The following is a 22,500-nucleotide window of genomic DNA, read 5'->3' as shown; positions in this document are numbered from 1 at the left end:
CCTTCCCTCTCTTCTTTCCCTTCTCTTCCCCCCTTCCTCCTTTATTAGCTGTCTCACACGTTGCTCATTCTTGTAGGTTGTAGCAAGAGACGATGACCAAGGTCCTAACAGCAAACTGACATACATGCTCATTGGTGGCAATGAAGATAATGCCTTCATTCTCTCAGCCAGTGGGGAACTCAAAGTGATACAGAGCCTAGATAGAGAAACAAAGGAGAAATGCATCTTGTTCATCACAGCGACTGATTCAGGTAAGTGCATGAGACTAGAGTGCATTCCCGGATTTACCTGACTTATTCCATGAACTCATTCATCTGCCATAGAAATATTGAAGAATTATCTTCCTATATTTTTTGCTAAATTCTTGATACTCAAAATAACTTTTAAAAATGTGTAATAAATGTATCATATAGGTATGTATGGACGTATACACACACACACACACACACACACACACACACACACACACACACACATATATATTTCCTTTTGATCAAAATCTATTTTGTGAAAATAATATTCTGGTCAAAAACTATTTGGAGAGTCTACATCAGTGATTCCCAAAGTGGGTGCCACCGCCCCCTGGTGGGTGCTGCAGCGATCCAGGGAGGCGGTGATGGCCACAGGTACATTTGGGGGTGGTGAATAACTCTAGGGAGGCGGTGATAGAATGTGACAGCAGGCGCTAAGTAATATTTTTTCTGGAAAGGGGGCGGTAGGCCAAAAAAGTTTGGGAACCACTGGTCTACATGATTGATATGACAGAAGGACTTATGTTCTTATCTCAAATTTGCTGGCTGCTATTTCAACCAAAGCATTTAACTTCAGCAGGCCTTAGTTTCCTCATCTATAAAATAATTCAGATAGAAAAGATGACCTGAAAGTTCCTTTCCACATTTGTAACTGTGATTGCTAAAGGGAAGAAGTGAATGTTGTGGGTTTTTTTTTTTTAAAATAATGTGTTTTTCATTGCTTCTCAGCCTGGACTGAAAATTTTCCCATGACATAGCATGCAGTTTGAAGCCAAGAGATCTGTGTTTGAATCCTGTCTCTGATATTATCTAGATGAATTTTACACAAGTATGATGTGATTTGCATAATCTATTTTAAAAAGCATAAAACAGGGGGAAAGTACGTGTGAAAGAGGGACTTTCCCTGGAGAAGTAAAAAATATTTGTTATGAACCTAACCTTCAACAAGAAGGCAGTTCAACTCACACAGTATTTACATTGAACAGAATAAATGTTGACAGTCATAGATCTAGAACCACTTAGTAATTATTCCTTCTATCTCAGGAAATCACTGAATGTTAGTGCTGAAATTCACCCTACAAATCATCAATTTGACCCCATCTCCTTTTAGAGGAGGAAAGAGATTCAGATAAGTAAAAGTGGCTTCCAGAAAATAAGTAACTGATGCCAACCTTCTGAATGTAAAATTCAGTGTTTCCCACACTGCCCTAAGGTAATTTATAATAAATATATATTTTAATTCAATACCATTTGGTGATAGTTTCCCTATTAGATATAAACTTAAAAAAAAAAAAACCTTCCCTTGAAAATACCATATTTGGATAGGGCTTTACAATGACTGCTTTTACTATACCCAAGCTAAAGTGAGCTCTCCACGTGTTATTAGCTCTACTTTACAAGCCTCAGAGAGTTACTCTTTTTGAGGAGTTTCCCATGGAGGAAGCCCAGAGGAACGCAGAGACCTAGCTCTGAACCTGGGCTTCTCATCGCTGGTGCTGGGCTCTGTCCTCTCTTCTGGATGGATCTGGAGATTCTCTGAGGTCTTCTGTCTCTATCGTTCTGATTATGCAACCTTCAGAATTACTACTTGCTCTATCATTCTTTGCCTCAACAGTTTTTGGTTAGGTTGGAGGAAATTATCTTACTAACATACTTAACATTAAATCGTGTATATATGTTTTAGTTCTCTGAGAGTGCTTGGATTGAGAGCCAGACCCAGAGATGGGAAGTCCTGGGTTCAAATTAGGCCTCAGACAATTCTAGCTGGGTGAGCCTGGGCAAGTCATTTGACACCCATTGCTTTGCCCTTACCACTCTTCTGCCTTGGAACAAATACACAGTGATTCTGAGACAGAAGGTAAGGGTTAAAAAAAAAAAAGAAGAAGAAGAATTGAAAAATACTTAACAAAATAAATAAAAATACAACAAAACATAGGAAATGTTAATTTGTTGTTTTCTAAGTTAATATGTGGCCTGTAGGGATACTCATGAATTTTTGTAGTAACCTCCATTTCTATTTGGGTTTAACAATGCTGGCTTATCCTGTTTGTTTCCAAATTTCCTTAACTGTAGAAGGAGGATCGAGGAAGCAGACAGTACAGTGGGTAGAATGTCAAGCACAGTGTCAGAAAAATCATCTTCTTGAGTCCAAATGTGGACTCAAACACTTACTAGCTGTGTGACCCTGGTCAGGTCACTTAGCCCCATTTTTCCCATCTATAAAATGAACGGGAAAAATAAATGGCAAACCACTCCATTGTTTTCCAAATGAAGTCTTCCTCCAAATGAGGTCATAAAGCGTTGGACATGACAGAAACGAGACTTAACAGAATACTAAAAATTGCCAGACTTCACCAGACTGTCACAGCATCCATCAAACACACACACACACACACACACACACACACACACACACGATTAAGAAGCTCTGGGATAGAGAAATATCAACTCTTGCTATTAGTTGCTTCTCCTGTGTCCCTTTTAGCTATTCTGAGAGTTCCTCAGGTAACATAAATCTGTTTTATTAAACATTTTCTCTTTCAACATGGTTAAATTTGAAATGTTAATAATAGGAAACCTTAAAATGTCATTTCAGAAGTTTATAAATTCTTACGAGTCTTGAGGAAATGTTTTGGTTGAACCTTGGCTCTGTGTTTGGGCCTAGGTCAAAAGGAGGCTGTTCTTTGTACAAGTCTGATGCTCTGCATTCTCTGAGGGAGGCAATACTTGGGCCACAGAAATGTTCTTCAATAGCACTTTGGGCGTGATTCAGAGCCCACAAGGATTGACGATGGATAGTCTCCCAGGAAGCAGCCAACACTGTTCTTTTCTCCTCAATGAGCAGAATTCTAGGAAAACTGGCTAGCTTTCAGCCCCCGGGTTCATCTTATGGCATTGTTTATGAATATAGATCAGGGTCCATTTCGTTTCCATGTTCTCCAGATTAGGCTTTTATTGCCACTGCAAGAGCTCTTCCAGACCTAGATGCCAGGACATAGTCCTCATCAGCCATAGAGGAAAGCAGATCTAAAGTTAATTCTGGGAGGAATCCCAGAGACCATGGTTCTGTTTCTTCATGTTCAAGTTGAGGGACTGAAGGCTCAGCGAGGCTGTGACCTATCCAAAGTCACACACAGTCAGGAAACATTAAAGGCAGGATTGGAACCCAGTTTCTCTGACTCCAGAACCAATGTCTCCTTTCCTTCCTTCTTTCCTACTTTCCTCTCTTCCCTCCTTCCTAACAAAAAGCAACGCCAATGAACATTACCATAGAAATATGCACCATAATTGCCCACCCTCACCCTGACCCACACCAACAGAAAAGAGCTTTTGACATGAAATAATATAGTCAACATGTAATATTCAAAGCCATTCTGTCACTAGAGGAAAAATGATCTCAAGCAACCGCTTGTTTGGTGGCTTATTTCTAAAGCAGTGGGTTTTCATCTGTCATGTTTAGCCATTCAGTGCAGCCCATTACAGTCCATCAAACTTTTACCTAGAGCAGACCTTTCTACAGAACTTGGAAGAATGTAGTGTCACGTATGGATGGATGGGCGCTTCACGAGACGTCTGAGGGGTGGATACTGCTGATGCTCTTATCCCCATCTCAGAGAGAAGGAAGCAGGGCTCGGAGAATGATCTGCCACTCATTTACAACTCCACATAGCCAGGAAGGATCAGGGTGGGATCTGGACTCTGGTCTGCTCTTCTGATGACAACACCAGCAACCTGTACACCATTATTCTTGGTGTGGTTCAGTTGTTTTTCAGTTGTGTCTGACTCTTCATGGCTCTATTTGGGATTCTCTCAACAAAGATTCTAGAATGGTTTGCTATTTCTTTTTCCAATTCATTTCGTGGATGAGAAAACTGAGGCACACAAGATTAAATAACTTGCATGGGGTCACACAGCCAGAAAGCATCTGAGGTAGATTTGAACTCAGGTCTTCCAGACTCCAAGGCCAGCACTCCATTCACTGAGCCACCTTCCTGCTCTTTTGTTTGTTTATTTCTTTTATATTCTTCCCATTTATTTTTTTTTTAATTTTTTTTTTAATTTTAAACCCTTAACTTCTGTGTATTGACTTATAGGTGGAAGAGTGGTAAGGGTAGGCAATGGGGGTCAAGTGACTTGCCCAGGGTCACCCAGCTGGGAAGTGTCTGAGGCCGGCATTTTATTTTTTTAATTAAATTTTTATTGTCATTCAAAACACGTTCCCATATTGGATTTTGTTGTAAGAGCAAACTCATGCAGAACGAAATCCCCAAATAAAACTAGAAATACACTGACGTATGATATGGTGGTGATATAACAGTTCTTTCTCTGGAGATGGATAGCCTTCCCTGTCATGAGTCTTTCAGGATTGTCCCAGATTATTGCATTGCTGGGAGCAGCCAAGTTTTCCCAGATAAGCATCATGCAATCCCATCCTTTGTTAATAACACTATATTATAACGCCTCTCATTAAAACAAGTCCTCTGGGCAAGACAATAATCATGGTATTGTTGATGGTGGGCCACTTAGCTTTCTTGCATCTTTTACAGAGAGTCTGTGTCCTTTCGATGAAGAATTGTTTTAAATTCTGTTGTATAGGCTTTCTGTGATTTAGGGATATCTGTCTTGTGAAGACCTCCGGGCCACTGACCCGAGAAAAATGACAGAGAGTCCTGGGAGTGCTTAGAGGGTCTGGGGTTTCGGACGTTTAGGAAGCACTATCAGGACCCATCTTGTATCGGTCGCCTTCTCTTCACTCAGCCAGCCACCAACCTAGTCCAGACTCTCGCTACCCTTCACTGGACTACAGCAATAGCTTCTTGACTGGTCGCCCTACCTTGTCTCTACCCCTCTCTAGTACTTTCTTCCTTCAGCTGCCAAACTGATTTTCCTAAAATTGAGGTCTGACCACATTAACCCCCCAACTCAATGAGCTCCAGTGGCCCCCTATTACCAGCAGGATCAGCTACCAAGTTCTTTGTTTGACACCGAAAGCTCATCATAATCTATCGCCTTCCTACCTTTGTAATCATCACTCATTGCTCTCTCCTCTGTCCACTCTCTGATCTATCCAGAATGGCCCACAATTCAAACTCCCATCTTTGATTTTGCATTGGCTTGGAAAGCTTTCCTTCCTCTGAGATTCTCTGGTTTCTTCCATCTTTCCTCAGCTCTTAGGGCCTTCCCCTCTCCATCTCTGTATTCATTTATACGTGTGTTGTCTTCCCCATTAAAATATGAATTCTCTGTTTTTTCATTTTCCTTTGTATCCCTAGCACTGAGCATCATTCCTAATAGGCGAGCGATAATTGAGTATCGATTGGCCGATTGGTTGGGAAGGAGGAGTAGCCGAAGGGAATAAATTCTCACAGAAGGCTGAGCTGCAGATGCTACAGGTCAAAGATTACTGTGGCAGGGGGTGGAAATGTAGAGTACGGCTACATGGCATAGTTGGGGAATGGAATGAATAGGATTTGGTTGCTGAGAAGTGAGGAAAAGAAAAAGAAGAGTTGTGGATGGCACCATGGTTTTGAATATAGGGAACAAAGTGAATGAATGAGAGTGCCCTGTCAATAACGGTGAAGTCGTGATGAGTACCGTCATGAGCTGTCCATAGACAGAGTCAACTCAACACGTCCAAAAGAGAATTCATTAGCCTTTCCTGGCAGTAGGGAGACCAGGGTCCTCTTCCCAGGCACTCTATTCCCAGCCTAGAGCTCATCCTCAATACCTCACTCTCTCTACCTCGCCATATGCAATTTGTCTCTTCTGCCATCACCACCACCCTGCTGGCTGGTCTCCTGGCCCCAATTCTGTTCTCACTCTAGTGCATCTTCCACTTAGCTATCACAGGGAACTTCCTAAAGTAAAGGCCGAACCGTACCATCCCTCTACTAAATAGATTCTAGCAACTCCATAGCATCTTCAGGATAGAATATAAAAACCTACAAATGAATAGTGCTGCACTAGAAATCAAGAAAACATGATTTTAAATGCTACCTCAAACATATTCTAGCTGTGTAACTGTAGGCAAATTCCTTAACCTCTACATATGCCTCAGTTTCCTTATCTGTAAAATGGGCACAGTAACAGCATCTACTTCCAAAGATCATTAGGGGAATCAAATAATATAATATTTATAATGCAATTTGAAATTTTTCAATTGCTATATAAATGCTAGCTGTTGTTCTTTTTTAAAGAAACACATCCATATCTTTTACCAAGTATAAGTTTTCTTTAATTTTTTATTGTAATGATCCCAAAACACAGAGCCAGAATTTTTCTCCCATGGTAACTATGAAACTAAATATGCAAAACAGCAGAAATTCCAATAACCCACTAATTAGAACATGGACTGTATTTGTGTTCAATTATTTGTTCTTTTGTGATTATGGGAACAGAGGCAAGCCTTTTTCTTTGGTGACATAAGCCTGAATGTAAGAGGCAGAAAAAAAATGCCAATTATGGCAAGATCAGGCATGAAATCGACCGTATTCAATTTATTACTGCAATCTTTTACTAATTAGTGTTCTCTTGTATAATTTACATCCATGGAGAAGGAAGGGAGCACAGTTGTGGTTCTGCTCAAGGGCCCTAGAACACGTGATCTCACTTTCTTCATGGTTCATGGAAGCATGAAGGTGACACAAATGAAGTCTTCCCATGTACGCTGTTCTGCTTTCATGCAACCCCTTAAAAAAAATTATAATGACAGCTGAAAGGCTAGCATTTTTTCCAGAAAAGCTTCAAAGTGCTAAATTAGGGTTTCATGATAAAAAAGACAAAAAAAAAATTAGCCCTTCCATATCTCTATCAAATTGACAATTTCCATCTCTGGCTCTCTACCAGATGGGAACTCCAAAAAAAAAAATGCCTTTCTGGTGGAACTGACTTTAAAATGGTACAGCTTTGCAAAACAAGATTGATCTCTGGGAGCAATGGAGAAACTGTGAAACATTACATTCCCTAATGTTAAGCTGGTTCCTTTTTATTTCGGCAACTAAATATCTTGCCAGGAATCAGGAAGTCATGCGGTTCTGTGAGCCTGAAAGTTTTGCTTCCCTTCCCAGTGATGTAAATAGATGTAAAACATGTATTTTACTCTTATTACTTCAAGGACCCTCACACTGATTGATAAGGAAGGTCGCCTCCACCGACACCCATCACCTCTCTCTAACTCCGAAGGTGGTCTTCAACAACTGTGAAAGCTGAAAAATGTATGTTTCTGCATCCCACTTAGGCAGATCAGATCTTGGGTGACAGGCACAACAGTCAGTCATTAAGACCATGCATCACATCATTTCAGCTTCCAAGGGACTAATAATATGCTCTGCTGGCATGTTCTTGAGTGATTTGAGGTCACACCTCCACCAAAAAGGAAAAGGCATCTAGTGGAGAGAATCTGCCACAGTCTTGTTAAAGAGGAGAAAAAGAAAGGCTAGATTCCTTGATGTTGAGAGTGTATTGTACATGAGTATATTCGTCTGAACTTCTGACTTCAACAGTGTCGGGAACTCTCCATGTGGAAACCTCCTTGAGGGTCCCAAATCAGCAATTTTTCTCTATGATATCATCTTAGAGTGTTGCCTGGGTAACTGAGAGTTTAAGTGGTTCTTGCCACAGAAACTATTATTCCATACACATGGACGTGAATGCACATGTAGAATGTTTAAATAGAAAAAGACACAATGGCTAGAGTAGTGGACTTGAAGAAAAACAAAAAAGAAAACCTTGGGCCCAGCCATCGAAAATCATAAGCTATGTGATCCTGGCCAAGTCAAATAACTTTATTTCTCTCCAGACCTCAGTTTCTTCATCTAAAAAATGAGGGAATTGAGTTTGATAGCCTCTCTCTTCCACCTCTAAATCTGTATTCCCATGGATCTGGCTGGCTGGTCTGTGTGCACACTAAGTGATGTGAAAGGAAGGAATGTTAGGACCTGGAAAGAGTCAGCTTCCTTAAGACACAATCATAACTTAGTATTAATTCTGATGGGAATGAGGAAAGAGTTGGGCCACAAGAAATGGAGCACAGAGAGGGTAGACAAAAAGATAAAGAGAGAAAATATCAGACCCATTGCTGGGAACGTTTAATTTAACTGACCTCTGGTCATTTATAAGTGGGAATATTAAAGATTACACATTTCTAATAACCATTTTATGAATATGCAAAAAGGTAATGTGCTAGCCTGCAAAAGGAACCATAAGTATACCGAGTCAGAAATAAGAATCATTCTTTGAAGAGTATAATATAAATAAAAGAGTAAGACAAAAAGGAAATATGAGCGAAAGATGTAAACCAAAAATGGAGACAAAATTATGACCACATCAAGGAGTGGGTCACAGAGCAGATCACAGAGGCAATAAATAATCACATGAAAGATAATAAGCATAGCAAAATTCATGATAAGATTCATAGGAAGCAACTAAGGCATTGCCAGAAGAAAATGTGGATCTCTGAAGATTTATTATCAGAATAGAAAAAAGAAGCAAATTGTGAAATGAACATGCTACTAAAAGGCCTCCATGTTCTTTCCCTCACTTCTTGCTACTTCCAGAATTTACAGAAAGTTCTCTCGAACTCTAATCCCATCCTTCCACACTACCTCTAAGGATCAGTGCTTGATTGACATCTAATGCAGAATTCATAGGCTCATAGGTTTAGAGCTAAAAGAAGCTTTAGAAGTCATTCTGGTCCAGGATTTTTTAGTGACTTCGTGTGTGTGTGTGTGAGATCCCTTTGACAGTCTGCTAAAATCCAGGGAATCTACTGGGATGTGTTCAGTTGTATTAGGACACAGTGACCCTCTAAAGCATTTTATGAGCTTGACTTAAGAGGAAGAACGTTTGTAGCCACATTTCTGCCTTCCATTGGATGTCCATAGCTTTCTCTCTACAAATGGTATTTCTAAAGAAGTAGCCTCTGCGTGTCATTTTTTTATTCTCTGCTTCATTGTCTACTTCTTTCTTATTGAATCAAAAATTCAGCAGGGAAACAAAAAGAGAGCTGATGCTATTGAGGACCCTAACCCTTTGGTCAGTCATCTGGGGGTGGGGGCGAGGGTATCTTTCAAGACAAGTGACTTAGGAAGATGTTTCTTTGTCCCTAGAGTTTCAAACTCAAACGGTCCCTTTCTATCATGGCTGAGCTCTGATTTTTCAAATCCTGATATTTAATCTGAAAGTCAGAATACTATGGAAGCCTTGCATTCGGTTTCGAGTATCATATTGTAGGTGGTGGAGGGAACAGCCAGTTCTCTGAAGCATCTGATTTGATGTGTTTGACATGGCTTAGCATTAGTCAGTAAATCTCCTTGTGATGTTTGTTTTTAATCATCTTGTGAGCACTTCCCCTTTCTGGTGTGTGGCAGTATGGATTAGGCACTGAAACTTGGAATCAGAAATACCTGTGCTTATATTCCACTTCAGAGGCTGGAGCCCATCATTCTTCTCTGGCTTCAGTTTCCTTGTCTGTAAAACGCGCAAGTTGGACTCAAAGGCCTCCCAGGTCCCCTCATGCTCTCGATCTGTGATCCTCTGAAACAGAGCCATAATGTCACATAGGTATATTTTCCTAGTTATTTTTTTTCTGCCTGAGAAATACTAAAAATTTCCAGTCATGAGGTAAACTCATACTTGAACAGCACATAACACCTTATAAAGTCATTGTTTGCAAGTTAATTTTGTCGTTCAACCTTTACAATTTTAGGAAGTTTAACTACAAGAGTAAGACCCATAAAACAAGGCCATATGGCAAGCACTAGTTATTGGGAGTGCTGGTGCTGGTGGTGGTTGTAGAGTGTGTGCACATGTGTGTGCATGTGTGTATATACATATATGCTGGGGAACGGGGAGGACAAGTGGACGCTTAAAAAAGTAATTCAACAAAAAGATAATTTTTCTTAAAGAGAATTTCAGGAGAAACCAAACTCCGAACGAGACAGATGTTCTGGAATCATATAATTTTGTAGCTGGAAAGATTCGAGAGGCCATCTAGGCAATATCACTCAGGTATTAATGACTTGGCCAACAAGCTAGTTGAATGGAAAAGCCAAGATGAAAATCCAGTCCAGGTCTTTGGACTCCCAATTCAGGGCTATTTCCACGATACCGTCTGTGGATGCCATTAATTTTAAAAGAGTAATGATTTTTCAAAATCATTTCTCATAATTTGCATATGAAAATGGGTAAATGAGAGGCCGTATGGCCTCGTGCCTAAGAGGGCTGGCCTTGGAGTATGGAAGAACTTCATTTTCTTTGACATGTCGTAGCCGTATGAGCATATGCAAGTTATTTAACCTCTTAGTAGGGCCCAGACTCTGTGTTATAGATTCATTTCTGGTCCGTAGTAGAGGAGAGAGTTTTCTGTTAGAAGATGCTTACATGAATGATATCATGGGTTCAGAACAACACCTCAGCCCACTCCCAAACCCCACGAAAAAAAAGAAAAGAATAACACTGCATTTTTCTCCCTTTTCCACATTTAAGCAATGATTTTTAGGAATGAATCTAAAATTAGAAGAATTTGCATTTTAGAGTAGACTGATAGAAAGTAAATAAAACCCTAGATTCTCCTAATGGTAAATAACTAGGAATGTGAGTTGTATCCGATTAATGTTGGTAAGCCACAAGACAGCCAGTCTATGTTTAAATAAAATGTTTACAATGAAATTGTTAATAACATGAAAGATTCCGTGACACATCTGGGCACAGAAATACCTTTGTTTACCCCTCTTTTCATCCCTCCCCCTCATCTCACATCCTTCTAGCAAATACCTTCTTCTTTACTCCATTCTCTCATGAAGAGGTGGTCTATTTCCTTGCCAAGGGAAATATCTCTCTATGCAAAGTTGATCTCATCTCATCTTCTTTAGCAGTCGTCCTCCCTCTTACCCCTCTCCTTTCTCATCTTCAGTCTTTCCCTGTCTTCGGATGCCTGCCCTGCTCTCTACAGACATGGTTATTTCTCCCCCGCTCAGCAAGACTAGCCCTCAGACAAATGTCACAGAATCCATCCTTCGTCCTCCTTACGTGAAGACTTTCCAACTTGGCAGAACATCCAGGAACCTCTGCTATAACTGTCAAGAACACAGGGTCACCTCCATCCCATGATGAGACACTCATTTTAGTAAAATAATAATTTTTAAAACTCAAATAATAACACCGGTACTCCCTCCAAAAATAGGCTAATTGCATGTATGTGTACTTTATTTGTACAAAGCATTCATAGATTATATTATTGAAAAATCTATAAACATTTACAAGAAGATAATATATTTCCCAAGTATCAATAAGAATATGCCAGAAAGTCTCAAGGGTGTAAAGAACAACTTACTATCAATTTGTCAAGTATTAACAAGCTACTCAAGAGCACTTTATTATTGCCTTTATTAATTGTTGTAAAATGTTTGGCTCGGTTCCAAACTCATGGCTTATTCATGCTCTACAAATATATAAAATAGACTCTACTATAGAGAAAAATCTAGAGGATTTGATTTCCCAGTGGGGGAAAAATGCTCTCTGCTTAAACTATGTCAACACAGAACGCCATCAAAAACAGTAGATACAAAACAACGTTTTTTCAAGGAGATCATTTAAGTCCATTATGGATCTTCCTGGCCTTCGTTATCTCCTCAGTAGAATAAAGTATAGTTTTTAAATTGATGTAGGAATTGAAACAAAACATCTCAGTAGCCACTTGATATATAAATAGATGTTGTCATTCAACTAAAACAAAATCTGAACAGACTCTTTCTCCATTGTTATCAGATTATCATTTAGATTTAGTACATATAAAACCCTTAAGATACACCAAAGAAATATAGGACTAAAGGCTTTGAGTTTCCATACGTTGGTTTTATTGAATTAGTGGATGAAAATGATCCCTACAAATGACACTGAAGCAGCCAACAATGGCTGTGTCCTGGTGTCTGTTTTTGTTTTTGTTTCTTTTCATGGAAATGGAGGATTGAAGATAGTGATCTGGGACAAGGTCATTGCCAGCAGATCTAGTGCCTGAAATTTTGTGATCGCTGTGGATTATGAAGGAAGTGGAGGAAATTATTTACCAAAGGAACACAGGCTATAAACAATTAGTCCCTATCAGGGACTTAGAAAGGCATGGCCAAGAGGCTAGAATTATATGTCAGAAGCTTGCTACCTCTTATGTGATGACAGATGACAAATTCACAGACTGCAAATCTAGATCTTAGAATAGCCTGAAAAACACATGCAATAAATTGTATTAGAAATGGGCTGATACCACAGATGGATGTAAGAGTGGCCCACAATTACCCTCCCATAACATAGACCCCTCCCTCCAATTTAAAAACAGTGTTACTATTTATGATCTCCAAATTACATGGAATGAAAAGGTTTCAGAATATAGAGACCTAACGGAATAAATCAGAATCATATGGGGACAAAATGAGGTCCAATTATCCTTGCAGCTTCATCGGCTGTGGGAGTTGTACCAAGCACCCTTCCAGTGAGCCTACAGAAAATGTGCTTACATTCTAGCCCTTTTATTCCATCATAAAGAGCAGCCCATGCAAATATCTGCAGGACGTTATGTCTATAACCCTGAGCCCCGGCCCCCAGCACACACACGAGAACCAGCTTAGCCCAGGCTCCTTTACATTTGTGTTCCACCAAAAGGATAGGAAATGAAATGAATGACAACAATAATAACAATAACGATGATGATGATGATGATGATAAGGCAACTAGATGATGCAGGGGATAGAGGCTTGGAGTCCCGAAGTCCTGAGTTCAAATCCAGCCCCAGACATTTAATTGCAGGGTGAGCCGGGACAAGTCGCTTCACCCTGTTTACCTCCATTTCCTCATTTGTAAAATGAGCTGGAGAAGGAGGGGAGGGGGGGGTTATGAATCATGTTACCATGGAAAATAACTAAATTAAAATTAAAATCTAAATAAAAAAATTTTAAGAACCGCTTCCTGGCTGCCTCGTTGAGAGTTATATCCCTGTATTAAGTGCCGTGCCTCACAATGAGGCTTTCAGTTCCAAATTCCATGATTTTCCACTGGAAAGGTACACGCTTACTCATGTATCTACACATGTACACATTCATGCGCATATGTGTCTGTCTACTTAGTGACATGTACGTGCGATGGTTCCTGACTCACTCTGTCTCCCCTGTTTCTCTGCCTTTGATGCTCAGCACAGGGCTTGCACAAGTCCGTGGCCGAGAACGTGGGGTCAGCCGGTAACCGGAGGGGCAGCGCAGTGACAGCATGATGGGCAGAGGCGGGGAAGCGGCCCTCATTAGCATTTCTAATGAGGGTCTCCCACGCCTGCATAGAGTGTCTGGGGAAGGGGGGGGGGGGGCTGTGTGCGGGAAGGAAGTGGCGAGGGAGGTGCCAACCCTTCTGCAAAGGTCCTCGCTGAAAGCTTTTGCAGGGCAGTCCCGGTGCCCTGATTCGCTGGGCAGCGGCGTGAAGACGCGCTTTTATCATTGCTGCTTAGCATTCTTTGGTGCGGTGTGAGGCGTCGGGCGATCAAAACGTGAGGAAGGAAGCCGGACCAGAGAGTCCTCCTGTTGGACGTGAGCGTCCTTGGAAGAGAATTGTTTGCCCTACTGAGAGGACGCGGAGCCCGAAAGTTGTCCCGCTTTTTCTGTTTTCTCATTTGTAAAAGAAGGTTGTTGAGCTCATGCGTTCCGACGAGCCTTGGGGATCCAAGTGGAGCAGCCTTTCCTTCCCTTGGCCGTGTTCACTTTTTAAATGCTACTAGAGTGCACTTGGAGGGAGGTTTGCGCTGAATTTGAGGCTCCTTCCACCTTTGGAAAAATAAATCAAAGTATTTTATGGCTTTGCATAAAGCCTAGTGAGTCCACAAGACAAATCACTCCCAAGTTATGCCCAAGGCCCAGAAAGCAATGCCAAGCCCCTGCGTCCAGCCGCTCAGTCCAGGCAGCCAACAGATGTGCATTCCTGGGTTATTCCCGTTGGAATATTTGTCTTGGAAGAACATTTCCTTCTCTAAACGGCCCTTTTTTTCTTTCAGTTCCTGTTTATAGTTTGACTTTGTGTTGCTAGAGAGACTTCACCTCTTACCTGTCACAGGCCCGAGTCACTGCTTTGGAGTTCATTTTTCCATCCGTTCTGTTAACTCCCATGTAGTACCTCCCAATACAGCATTTGAAGAGGAGTCGGAATTGGGTAGCCAGGCTACGAAAGCATGTTTTAGTGATGCCTCAACGAAGGCTTCACTGGGAAGAAAGACTTGAGCGATCCATGAAGTACACACTCCAACCCACACAAGGCCTAGACTTATGGAGAGGAGATGTAATAGAAATAACTCCTGCCTTATACGTAGCACGAATTCTATGGAAGTCAATGAGGTGGTAGATGGGACGCTGCCTCAGGAGGCAGGAGGCGCTGGGTTCAAATCTTATATCAGATATTCACCACCTGTGCGATCCTGGATAAGTCATTGAACCTCTGTTTGCCTCAATTCCCTCTATGTAGGATGAGAATAATGGTAGCCTCTGCCTCCCAGGGTTGTTGTGAGGCTCAAATGAGAATATGTGAAAGTGCTTTGCAAACCTTATAACCTTACATAAATAGTAGCTCTCCCTTATTGCCGTCAGCACAACGTGCATAATGATAGCAGCTATCTCAAAAGAGCTTCTGAATACTAGAGGGTGTCCCAAAAGCCTTGGTGCACTTTCAAGCTATGATGGCTTTAAGCTACACGGAGACTCTTGGGACGCCCTGTTTATGCAAAGTGCTTTGCTATTTATTAGCTCTAACTGTTATGAAGTGAACGAACAAAGGTGAAGAGCGCTGAAAAACTCACCGGGGCCGTATAGATGCCTTCTCTTGCTGTCATGCCCATGTAGTAAATGCTCATCCCTAATCCCCTTCCTGCAGCAAGCTAGGCACACATTAGAACGGTGGCTGTCACTCATGGCTAATTGTCACAGCGGCTTTCCAACTTGGGCCCGTGTTTGTGTGCGCCATCGAGAGACACCAACAAGATTCCCAACCCGCCCGCAGGCTGCAGAGTTCGCTCCTTGCGTGTCCTTTCTCTCCCCTCCGCCCTTCCTCTTGGGTTAACCCAGTCGCTCGCATTTCAGCAGCTGTCAGGCAGGCTTTGCTGCTCTCCTGACATCCCAGGCTCCTCGTGAGTTGACTTTCCATGTACGCCACAGCTACACCACTGCCTTTTGCCCCTTCTCTCCCATTGCATCTGGTTGCTGTAAATCAATCCCAGATGAAAGTCCATAAGCCTGTCCTAACAGGCATCCGCCCATGTCATCCGTCATGATCAGATTTGCCCAGGCTGAACACTGCCCTCTGTCATGTTAGGGTCCACCCGAAGTGACTTGGGATTCATTGGAACCTCGTGTTTTCAGTGAACAACCACCTCTACACCTTCGAATTATAAATATGAAAAATGATAAAGGCTGGTATAAATATATATATATATTAGTAATTTAATTAAAGCCATGCTGATAGATAATTAGACCACGCGCTTGTAAGCATTCAAAACTGCCGCCCTCGCCATTACTGTCTCCTGTTTCCTGTCTCGAGTCTGCTGGCCAAGAGAGAGACCCCTCCTAACCCAGGAGATTATAAAATCTTCCCTGTGTCAAGACGTAGGCCTCCCCATGCTCAAAAACCCGGAAACGGAAACGAGTTGGACCACGTTGGATCACGGGAAATGTAGTTTGATACATTTTCCCTGTCCATAAGAAATATATACACTTTTAGATGGCATTTCCCAAATTTCACTTTTACAGAGCCCTCTCTGTTGTCTGAGTCCCTAACCAATGTTTTAGGCTTACTCTTGTTCAATAGGGTCAGATTTTCAACTTAAGATCATGCATGTTACACTTGTTTTCCAGATGGAATTTTCATCCCTCTATACCAGGGGTGGGCAACCTTTTTGGCCGTGAGAGCCATAAACGCCACATTTTTTAAAATGTAATTTCGTGAGAGCCGTACAGTGCTCACAGTGCCGCTCCTGTAACAGCGCCTGAAAAAAAATGGACTTTATGGCTCCTGCAGAAAGAGCCACATCTGGCCCTCAAAAGAGCCAGATATGGCTCGAGAGCCATACGTTGCCGACCGCTGGTCTAGAGGTTAGCACTTTGGTAATGGGAGAGATGCCAAAGAACAAAACCTAAAGTGGGCCTTTCCATTCCAAACTGCTAAGCGAGTCATGGAATGTTGCTTCAAAAGCATTAGAAGTTAAGAATACCTCAAAGGACCACGCTACATCAGTTGGCAAAATGCTGCTTTTTTTTAAAAAGTCCACAATAGTAATGAAAATTTGTATTTCAAAGTTACATTATAATAGTTTCAGGTCTGATCCTTATTTTGGCACATGACCTCTTCGGACTGTATTTAATCACGAAGAATGACGGAAGTAGACAGATGGACAGAAGTAGACACAGAAAAGGAGGCAGAGGAGAAACAAGAAAGACACACCTGGAAAGAGAGAGACAGACAGACAGAAAGAGACAGACAGAGACAGAGACTATATATTCAAATATAATATCATTCCTTTCAGTCCTTGGATCAAAGCATGCTGGAAATTTTTGATTCTTACTTTTTTGTTTGTTTGTTTGTTTTGGCTTGGGGCTGAGAATGGAACACTAAAAACAACTGAAGGATGTTGGATCTCTATTTGGAAAGTGGCATTAACTTAGAGGAGACCCAGAGACTACAAAAGGAAGAAATAAAGGAGAATATTCCAGAAATGGTGGATAGCAGAGGAAATGTCCTGTAGAAGGAAAAACCAGTAGCTCGTCGTTTAAGACAACTCTCTAGCATTCTCAATAGTGCTAACTCCACAGTAAGACTTTCTTTTGTTGTTTTATTTATGTTTTTCCTTCAGGGTCTCCTGCTCTCACTGGCACTGGCACTGTGAATGTCATAGTTGATGATGTCAATGACAACGTCCCCACTTTTGCCCATAAGATGTATTCTGCCACCATTTCAGAAGATGCCCCAACTGGATCAGATGTGCTACTTGTTAATGCCTCAGATGCAGATGCCTCAACAAATGCAGTCATCAGGTAGGACACTTTCCTTTTTACCAATGGATTCTTTGGTTACTTAATCACCCAGGGTGTTGTGGTATATATTTAACAACCAAGTTTCTGGGGGGGAAATGCATATGCCATACATATTTAATCTGGTTTATTAACCAGATTTTTTCCATCACTTTTTTAGTCTAGAAAATCAACAAAATAATGGGTTCATCCCTAATTTGTAATATTTGCTGATTTCTAAGGTATAAATCCTCATATAGAAAATTTAACAGTTGGCTCTCAGGTTGGAGCTGGCTCCAACCACTTACCCCTTCTGCAAAAAGAAGAGTCTTATCCTCAAGAGAATACAAGTCCGGGCCACACATCATGTTTTAAACATAACCTGATGGATATTGATCACTGTATCTTTATGAATCATGGGATCTCCCAGTTGGAAGGTACCTAGGAGATCAAGACCAGCTCATACTTGGATAATAGCCCTGTCTACAGAATATTTAATGAGTGCTCATCCAGCCTTTGTCTGAAGGTTTCCAGAGAGGGAAACCTGCTGTCTTCTGAATTGGCTAGTTTCACTTTTCTAGAACTAATTAGAAATTGCATTTCTTTGTATTTGTTGTTGTTCAGTTGTTTCAGTCATTTCTGACTCTTTGTAACTTGTTTTGGGGTTTTCTTCAGAAAGATACTGAAGTGATTTTCTATTTCCTTCTCCAGCTCATGTTTTTACATTAAAAGAAACTGAGGAAAGCAAGTCTAAGTGACTTGCCCAAGGTCATTTAGCTAGTAAGTGTCCGAAGCTGAATTTGAACTCTGGTCTTCCTGACTTAAGGCCTGGTGCTCTATCTACTTCAAACTCTTGCTGCCCTATTTCTTGGTAAATGCTTATTTATAGACTGCTTTCGAGTCTCAATCTGACTCTCATCTGGCTAGAAACAAACTCCAGTTATTGCTTTTATTTCTGCCATTTGGGATAAGGAAGAAAAAAGTCTAATTCTTCTTCCACTATAGAGCTCTTCACTATATTTGGAGGTTTCCATCATGCCCTCCTTTCCCCTAATCTACTTCCCGATACCGCCAAGTCTTTTCTTTTCTTTTCCAAAGAACCATTCCCTATTCCTACAGTTGCTTAGGTTCAGGCCCTCTGCATGTTCTATAGCATATGTCAGGGTTGTTGTTGTTGTTGTTGTTGTTGTTGTTGTTTTTTACTAAATTAGAGACATTAAATGGCCTTGAACTAACTGGATGTTAGCAAAGCCTGCTCTTTTCCAGGAAAACACTGAAGTGCCATTTTCTCCTCTGGATTACCACCAGGATTAATCCAAAGATTAGTCCTACTATCTACTAATTGGGCAGTGCTGGCATCATAAGGTTTGCAAAATGTGATTGCATTTCATATATTAGATTACTCATCGATGGGATATCATCATTATAAAATGAAATTCAAATCAATTAGGCAAGCATTAATTAATCACATCACTATATAGAAGACACTATGCTAGGCACTGGAGATACAAAGGCATAATAGAGAATGCTCTTTATCCTCAAGGAGCTTATGATCTAATGTGTGTCAGTCACTCAATAAGCATTTATTTGGGGGCAGCTGGGTAGCTCAGTGGATTGAGAGCCAGGCCTAGAGACGGGAGGTCCTGGGTTCAAATCCGGCCTCAGACACTTCCCAGCTGTGTGACCCTGGGCAAGTCACTTGACCCCCATTGCCCACCCTTACCACTCTTCTGCCTCGGAGCCAATACTCAGTATTGACTCCAAGACGGAAGGTGAGCGTTTAAAAAAATAAATAAAAAATAAGCATTTATTAAGGTCCTACTATGTGCCGGGCCCTGTGCCAAGTGCTGAGGACACAAGGAAAAGCAAAAGGATGCCCTTACCCTCAAGAAACTCACAATCTAGCAAGAGAGACAACATGCAAACAAATATGTACAAAAAACCTAAGCAGGATGAATAGAAAATAATCAACAGATAAGAAATTGGAATCAAGACTTGAGAAAAGTGTATGTAACACGCAGAGAAGCAGATGCAAGCACTTGTAGCTAGGGATCAGGAAAGGATTCTTACAGAGAGGCAGTATCTGAACTGAGCCTTGAAGAAAGCAAAGAATGCCAAGAGATGGAGATGAGGAGAGAGAATATCCGACATAAAGGAATAATAGGCAATCGTGCACTTAGGAAGCACCTTCTGTGCATCAGATATGCTGTGGACCTTGTCCCTAAGAAGCTTACTTTCTCTCCAGGAGAAACGTGTGGTGTTGGAGGGCGGGGGAGAGGATTTGAACCCAGCTCTTCCCAACTTCAGATGCATCACTCTACTCCCTGCACCACGTTTATAGGCAACTAGGCAGTGAAAAAGCCAAGGTCACCCACTGCATCCCAAACCATCTCTGATTGTCTTGATTTTTGTCTTGCCACTGGACTTTGATGACTTTGGAAGAGGAAAAGTAGTGAACAACTTTGTGCAAATCTATCCCACCTAAATCTAATTTGTGCTCAAGGCAAAAGATATTGCCAGTGACTAAAAGCAACAGCCACTCGCCAAGGAGCCAGCCACCCTCTAATAGCCATCGAAGGCCACGTTTATTGCCCTGATTCTGAAGAGCTTAAGGACATGTGACCTGCCCCTGTACGCTAGCAGCAAGCAGTAAATTAGCGTCTGTTAAGCCAAAGATTATGCCTACACTGGGATGGCCTTAGCTAGTTAGGCCTGGGAAGTAACGTATCCCTGGGCTCGGAGGCGCTGGGCCATGATGGGGTACTCAGACTTCTCTTTTCTGTGCTGGCAGGTCTGATATGGTTTAGAACTTGTGGTTTCACAGCTTCCTGGATTACTTGCGACTTAATTTTATATTTGAATTTATCGAAACATACCGTAGCCAGGCCGGAGGTTGGCTGGGGTAACGTCTGCAAGAGTTACCTAAACAAACATACCGGCTTCTACCTCTTTCTGCTACTGGTTCATTTTCTTGTTAAATCTCTCTCCAGGTTCATAAAGTCGTCTGGGGTAGGAGTGGACTTAGAGTGTATTAAATTGCAGGAATTCTCTCATTCAGACTTCATGCCTACTTCATCATGAGCTGAGGAAAATCTCTCATTTCTGGGTTAGCTCTCCATGTCTCAGTTTTCAAATGGCACACATGAAGGACTGGAACGAAATAATTATAAATGGTCACATCCATCGGACCTATATGGCATTTTCAAATAATGTAAGAAATAAGCAGCCATTACAAACAAGACAGGCGGTGATGAAATATGTAGCGAAGTGGAGCTGAATTTCTTCTCTCCCCCTCTCCCTTCCTGCTACCTGAGAGAGAGAGAGAACAGGGAGGGACGTGGTCAGACAGGTCAAGAGGAGCGCAGGGAGAGAGCTCATACAGGTGCTGTCAGCCAGATTCTAATAATCTCGCACCAACACCTCCTTCCCCATGAAATGGTTCTGCTCACCCCTCTACTCCATTTTTCCTTGCTTACCTAATGTACTCAGTCTACCTCCATGCATGCTTTACCAAGCCATGAATTCTTGTTTTCATTTGTTTTCCCTACTTTTCTGTTGTAAAGTCAACTTCTACCTGCTCTAACCTCTTAATGAAGCAGCAAGGAGAGCCTGGGGACCACTAGAATTCTCTCTCTCTCTCTGTCTCTGTCTCTCTCTTTCTCTCCCTCTCTGTCTCTCTCTCTCTCTCTCTCCCCCTTTCTCCCTCGCCCTCCCTTTCTTCCCCTGCTTCCTCCTATCTTCTTTGCTTTTAGCTTTTCAGCAGAAGGAAGTTTCCTCCAAGGTCAAAAGCCCTGAAAATTCAAGAGACTCTGGGTAATGCCAGAAATATTTCTGCCCCTACAAGTCTCCATGGCAACATCCTGGAGTTAGGAATTAAACTATCAAAATGTGAAAACCTAAAATGAGACCATGGGCTACATCCTGAAGTCAATCAAAAGATGTTAGTTTGATTTTATTTACCAAAACTATTTTTCCCTTCTGTATTGTTTTTGTTTTGTTTTAGTAAAATACATTCATATTGTTGAAGCAAACCTTTTCCTGGCTAGAAATAATGAAGATGGTAAGTGGTAGTGGCAGCTTCAGCTGTGGGCTCATGAATTCTTCAGGGAATTCAAAATGGCTTTACATTAGTTATTAATGCTGCTTAATTCAGTCCTGCAGAAAACAGCCCAGCATGATGTAGTCAAAAAACATCCTTCTCATTCTTTCCACTTTTCTTCTTCGAAGGATATGAACTTTTTGAATTCACACTATTGGGGAAGAATACAAGAGTCCGCTAGAATGATACTCTAAGATTCCAGTGCATCTGAAATCTCATTAACTAAGATATTTTTACAATCCATTCCTATCTGCCTATCCTGTATAACTCCTATCCATATCTTCCCAGAATTATGCCACAGGAGATCCACCCAACATACTGAGTGTCTTCCTCTTAGTATTTCAAGAATATCAACAGAGCCCATCATATACTATCAGTTTATAACTTACTTCCAACTAGTCTAACTTTTCTTCACATACTTTTCTTTGATAATATAATCTCCTCAGCTTCTCCTACACGTTCCTTATTTATTGTGTATTACAATTTGATTACACCCAACTTCAGCTCAGTTCTTGCCTTTCTCCCATTTCCTATTCCTTTCCTTCCTCTGGGTCTCTCTATCCTCACACACCTGGTTCCACTCTGACTAGCATGGAAACTTTGACTCATTCTGTTTCCAGCCTGGGCCAGTTGGCAACTTTTTAGGAAACCTGGTGGCCCTGCTAGCCACAGGGCCAATATTCAATATTACTATATTGAACTTAGTATGGACACGATTGCCTTTGCCCACTACAGCTCAGATCTTCCACCCCTAAAAGATACTTTAGCTTTAGCTTCCCTAGTGACAGGATTAATGGCAAGTGCTACTACAACTGGCACAACAGTTTATTTCTGACTATGTGAAAGGTAAAATAAAATGCCTGGGGCTGTGGAAAATAGCATTCCTTGGAAATAATCCATATTTAATATTTATTTAAAAGAGCAATAATAAAGTTCTTCAAATCTTAGCAACTTATTCCAAGAATCTGTCTCTGGAAAAATGCGTGTAAGTTGCAAAGAATCATGGTGAAAATCAGTAACTTGTGAGGATGAAAGAATATGGTTATTAGTATTAGCATATATATATAGCATATATATAGCATATATATAGCATATATAGCATATATATAGCATATATAGCATATAT

General features: G+C 41.2%; 1 protein-coding gene across 1 annotated transcript in view; it reads left to right on the top strand.

Moving 5' to 3' along the window:
• Positions 1–22,500, top strand: part of FAT4 (FAT atypical cadherin 4) — a 235,259-nt gene that overhangs the window by 134,127 nt on the left and 78,632 nt on the right. The window contains exons 6-7 of the mRNA XM_044682210.1: positions 77–251; positions 17,119–17,299. Coding sequence (XP_044538145.1) covers positions 77–251; positions 17,119–17,299 — 356 coding nt within the window. The remainder of the gene's footprint in view (positions 1–76; positions 252–17,118; positions 17,300–22,500) is intronic.

Source organism: Gracilinanus agilis, chromosome 6 (assembly GCF_016433145.1).
Source record: "Gracilinanus agilis isolate LMUSP501 chromosome 6, AgileGrace, whole genome shotgun sequence".
Taxonomy (NCBI): Eukaryota; Metazoa; Chordata; class Mammalia; order Didelphimorphia; family Didelphidae; genus Gracilinanus; species Gracilinanus agilis.
Note: the sequence above shows the minus strand (reverse complement) of the source record. Positions and strands in the feature narration are given on the sequence as shown.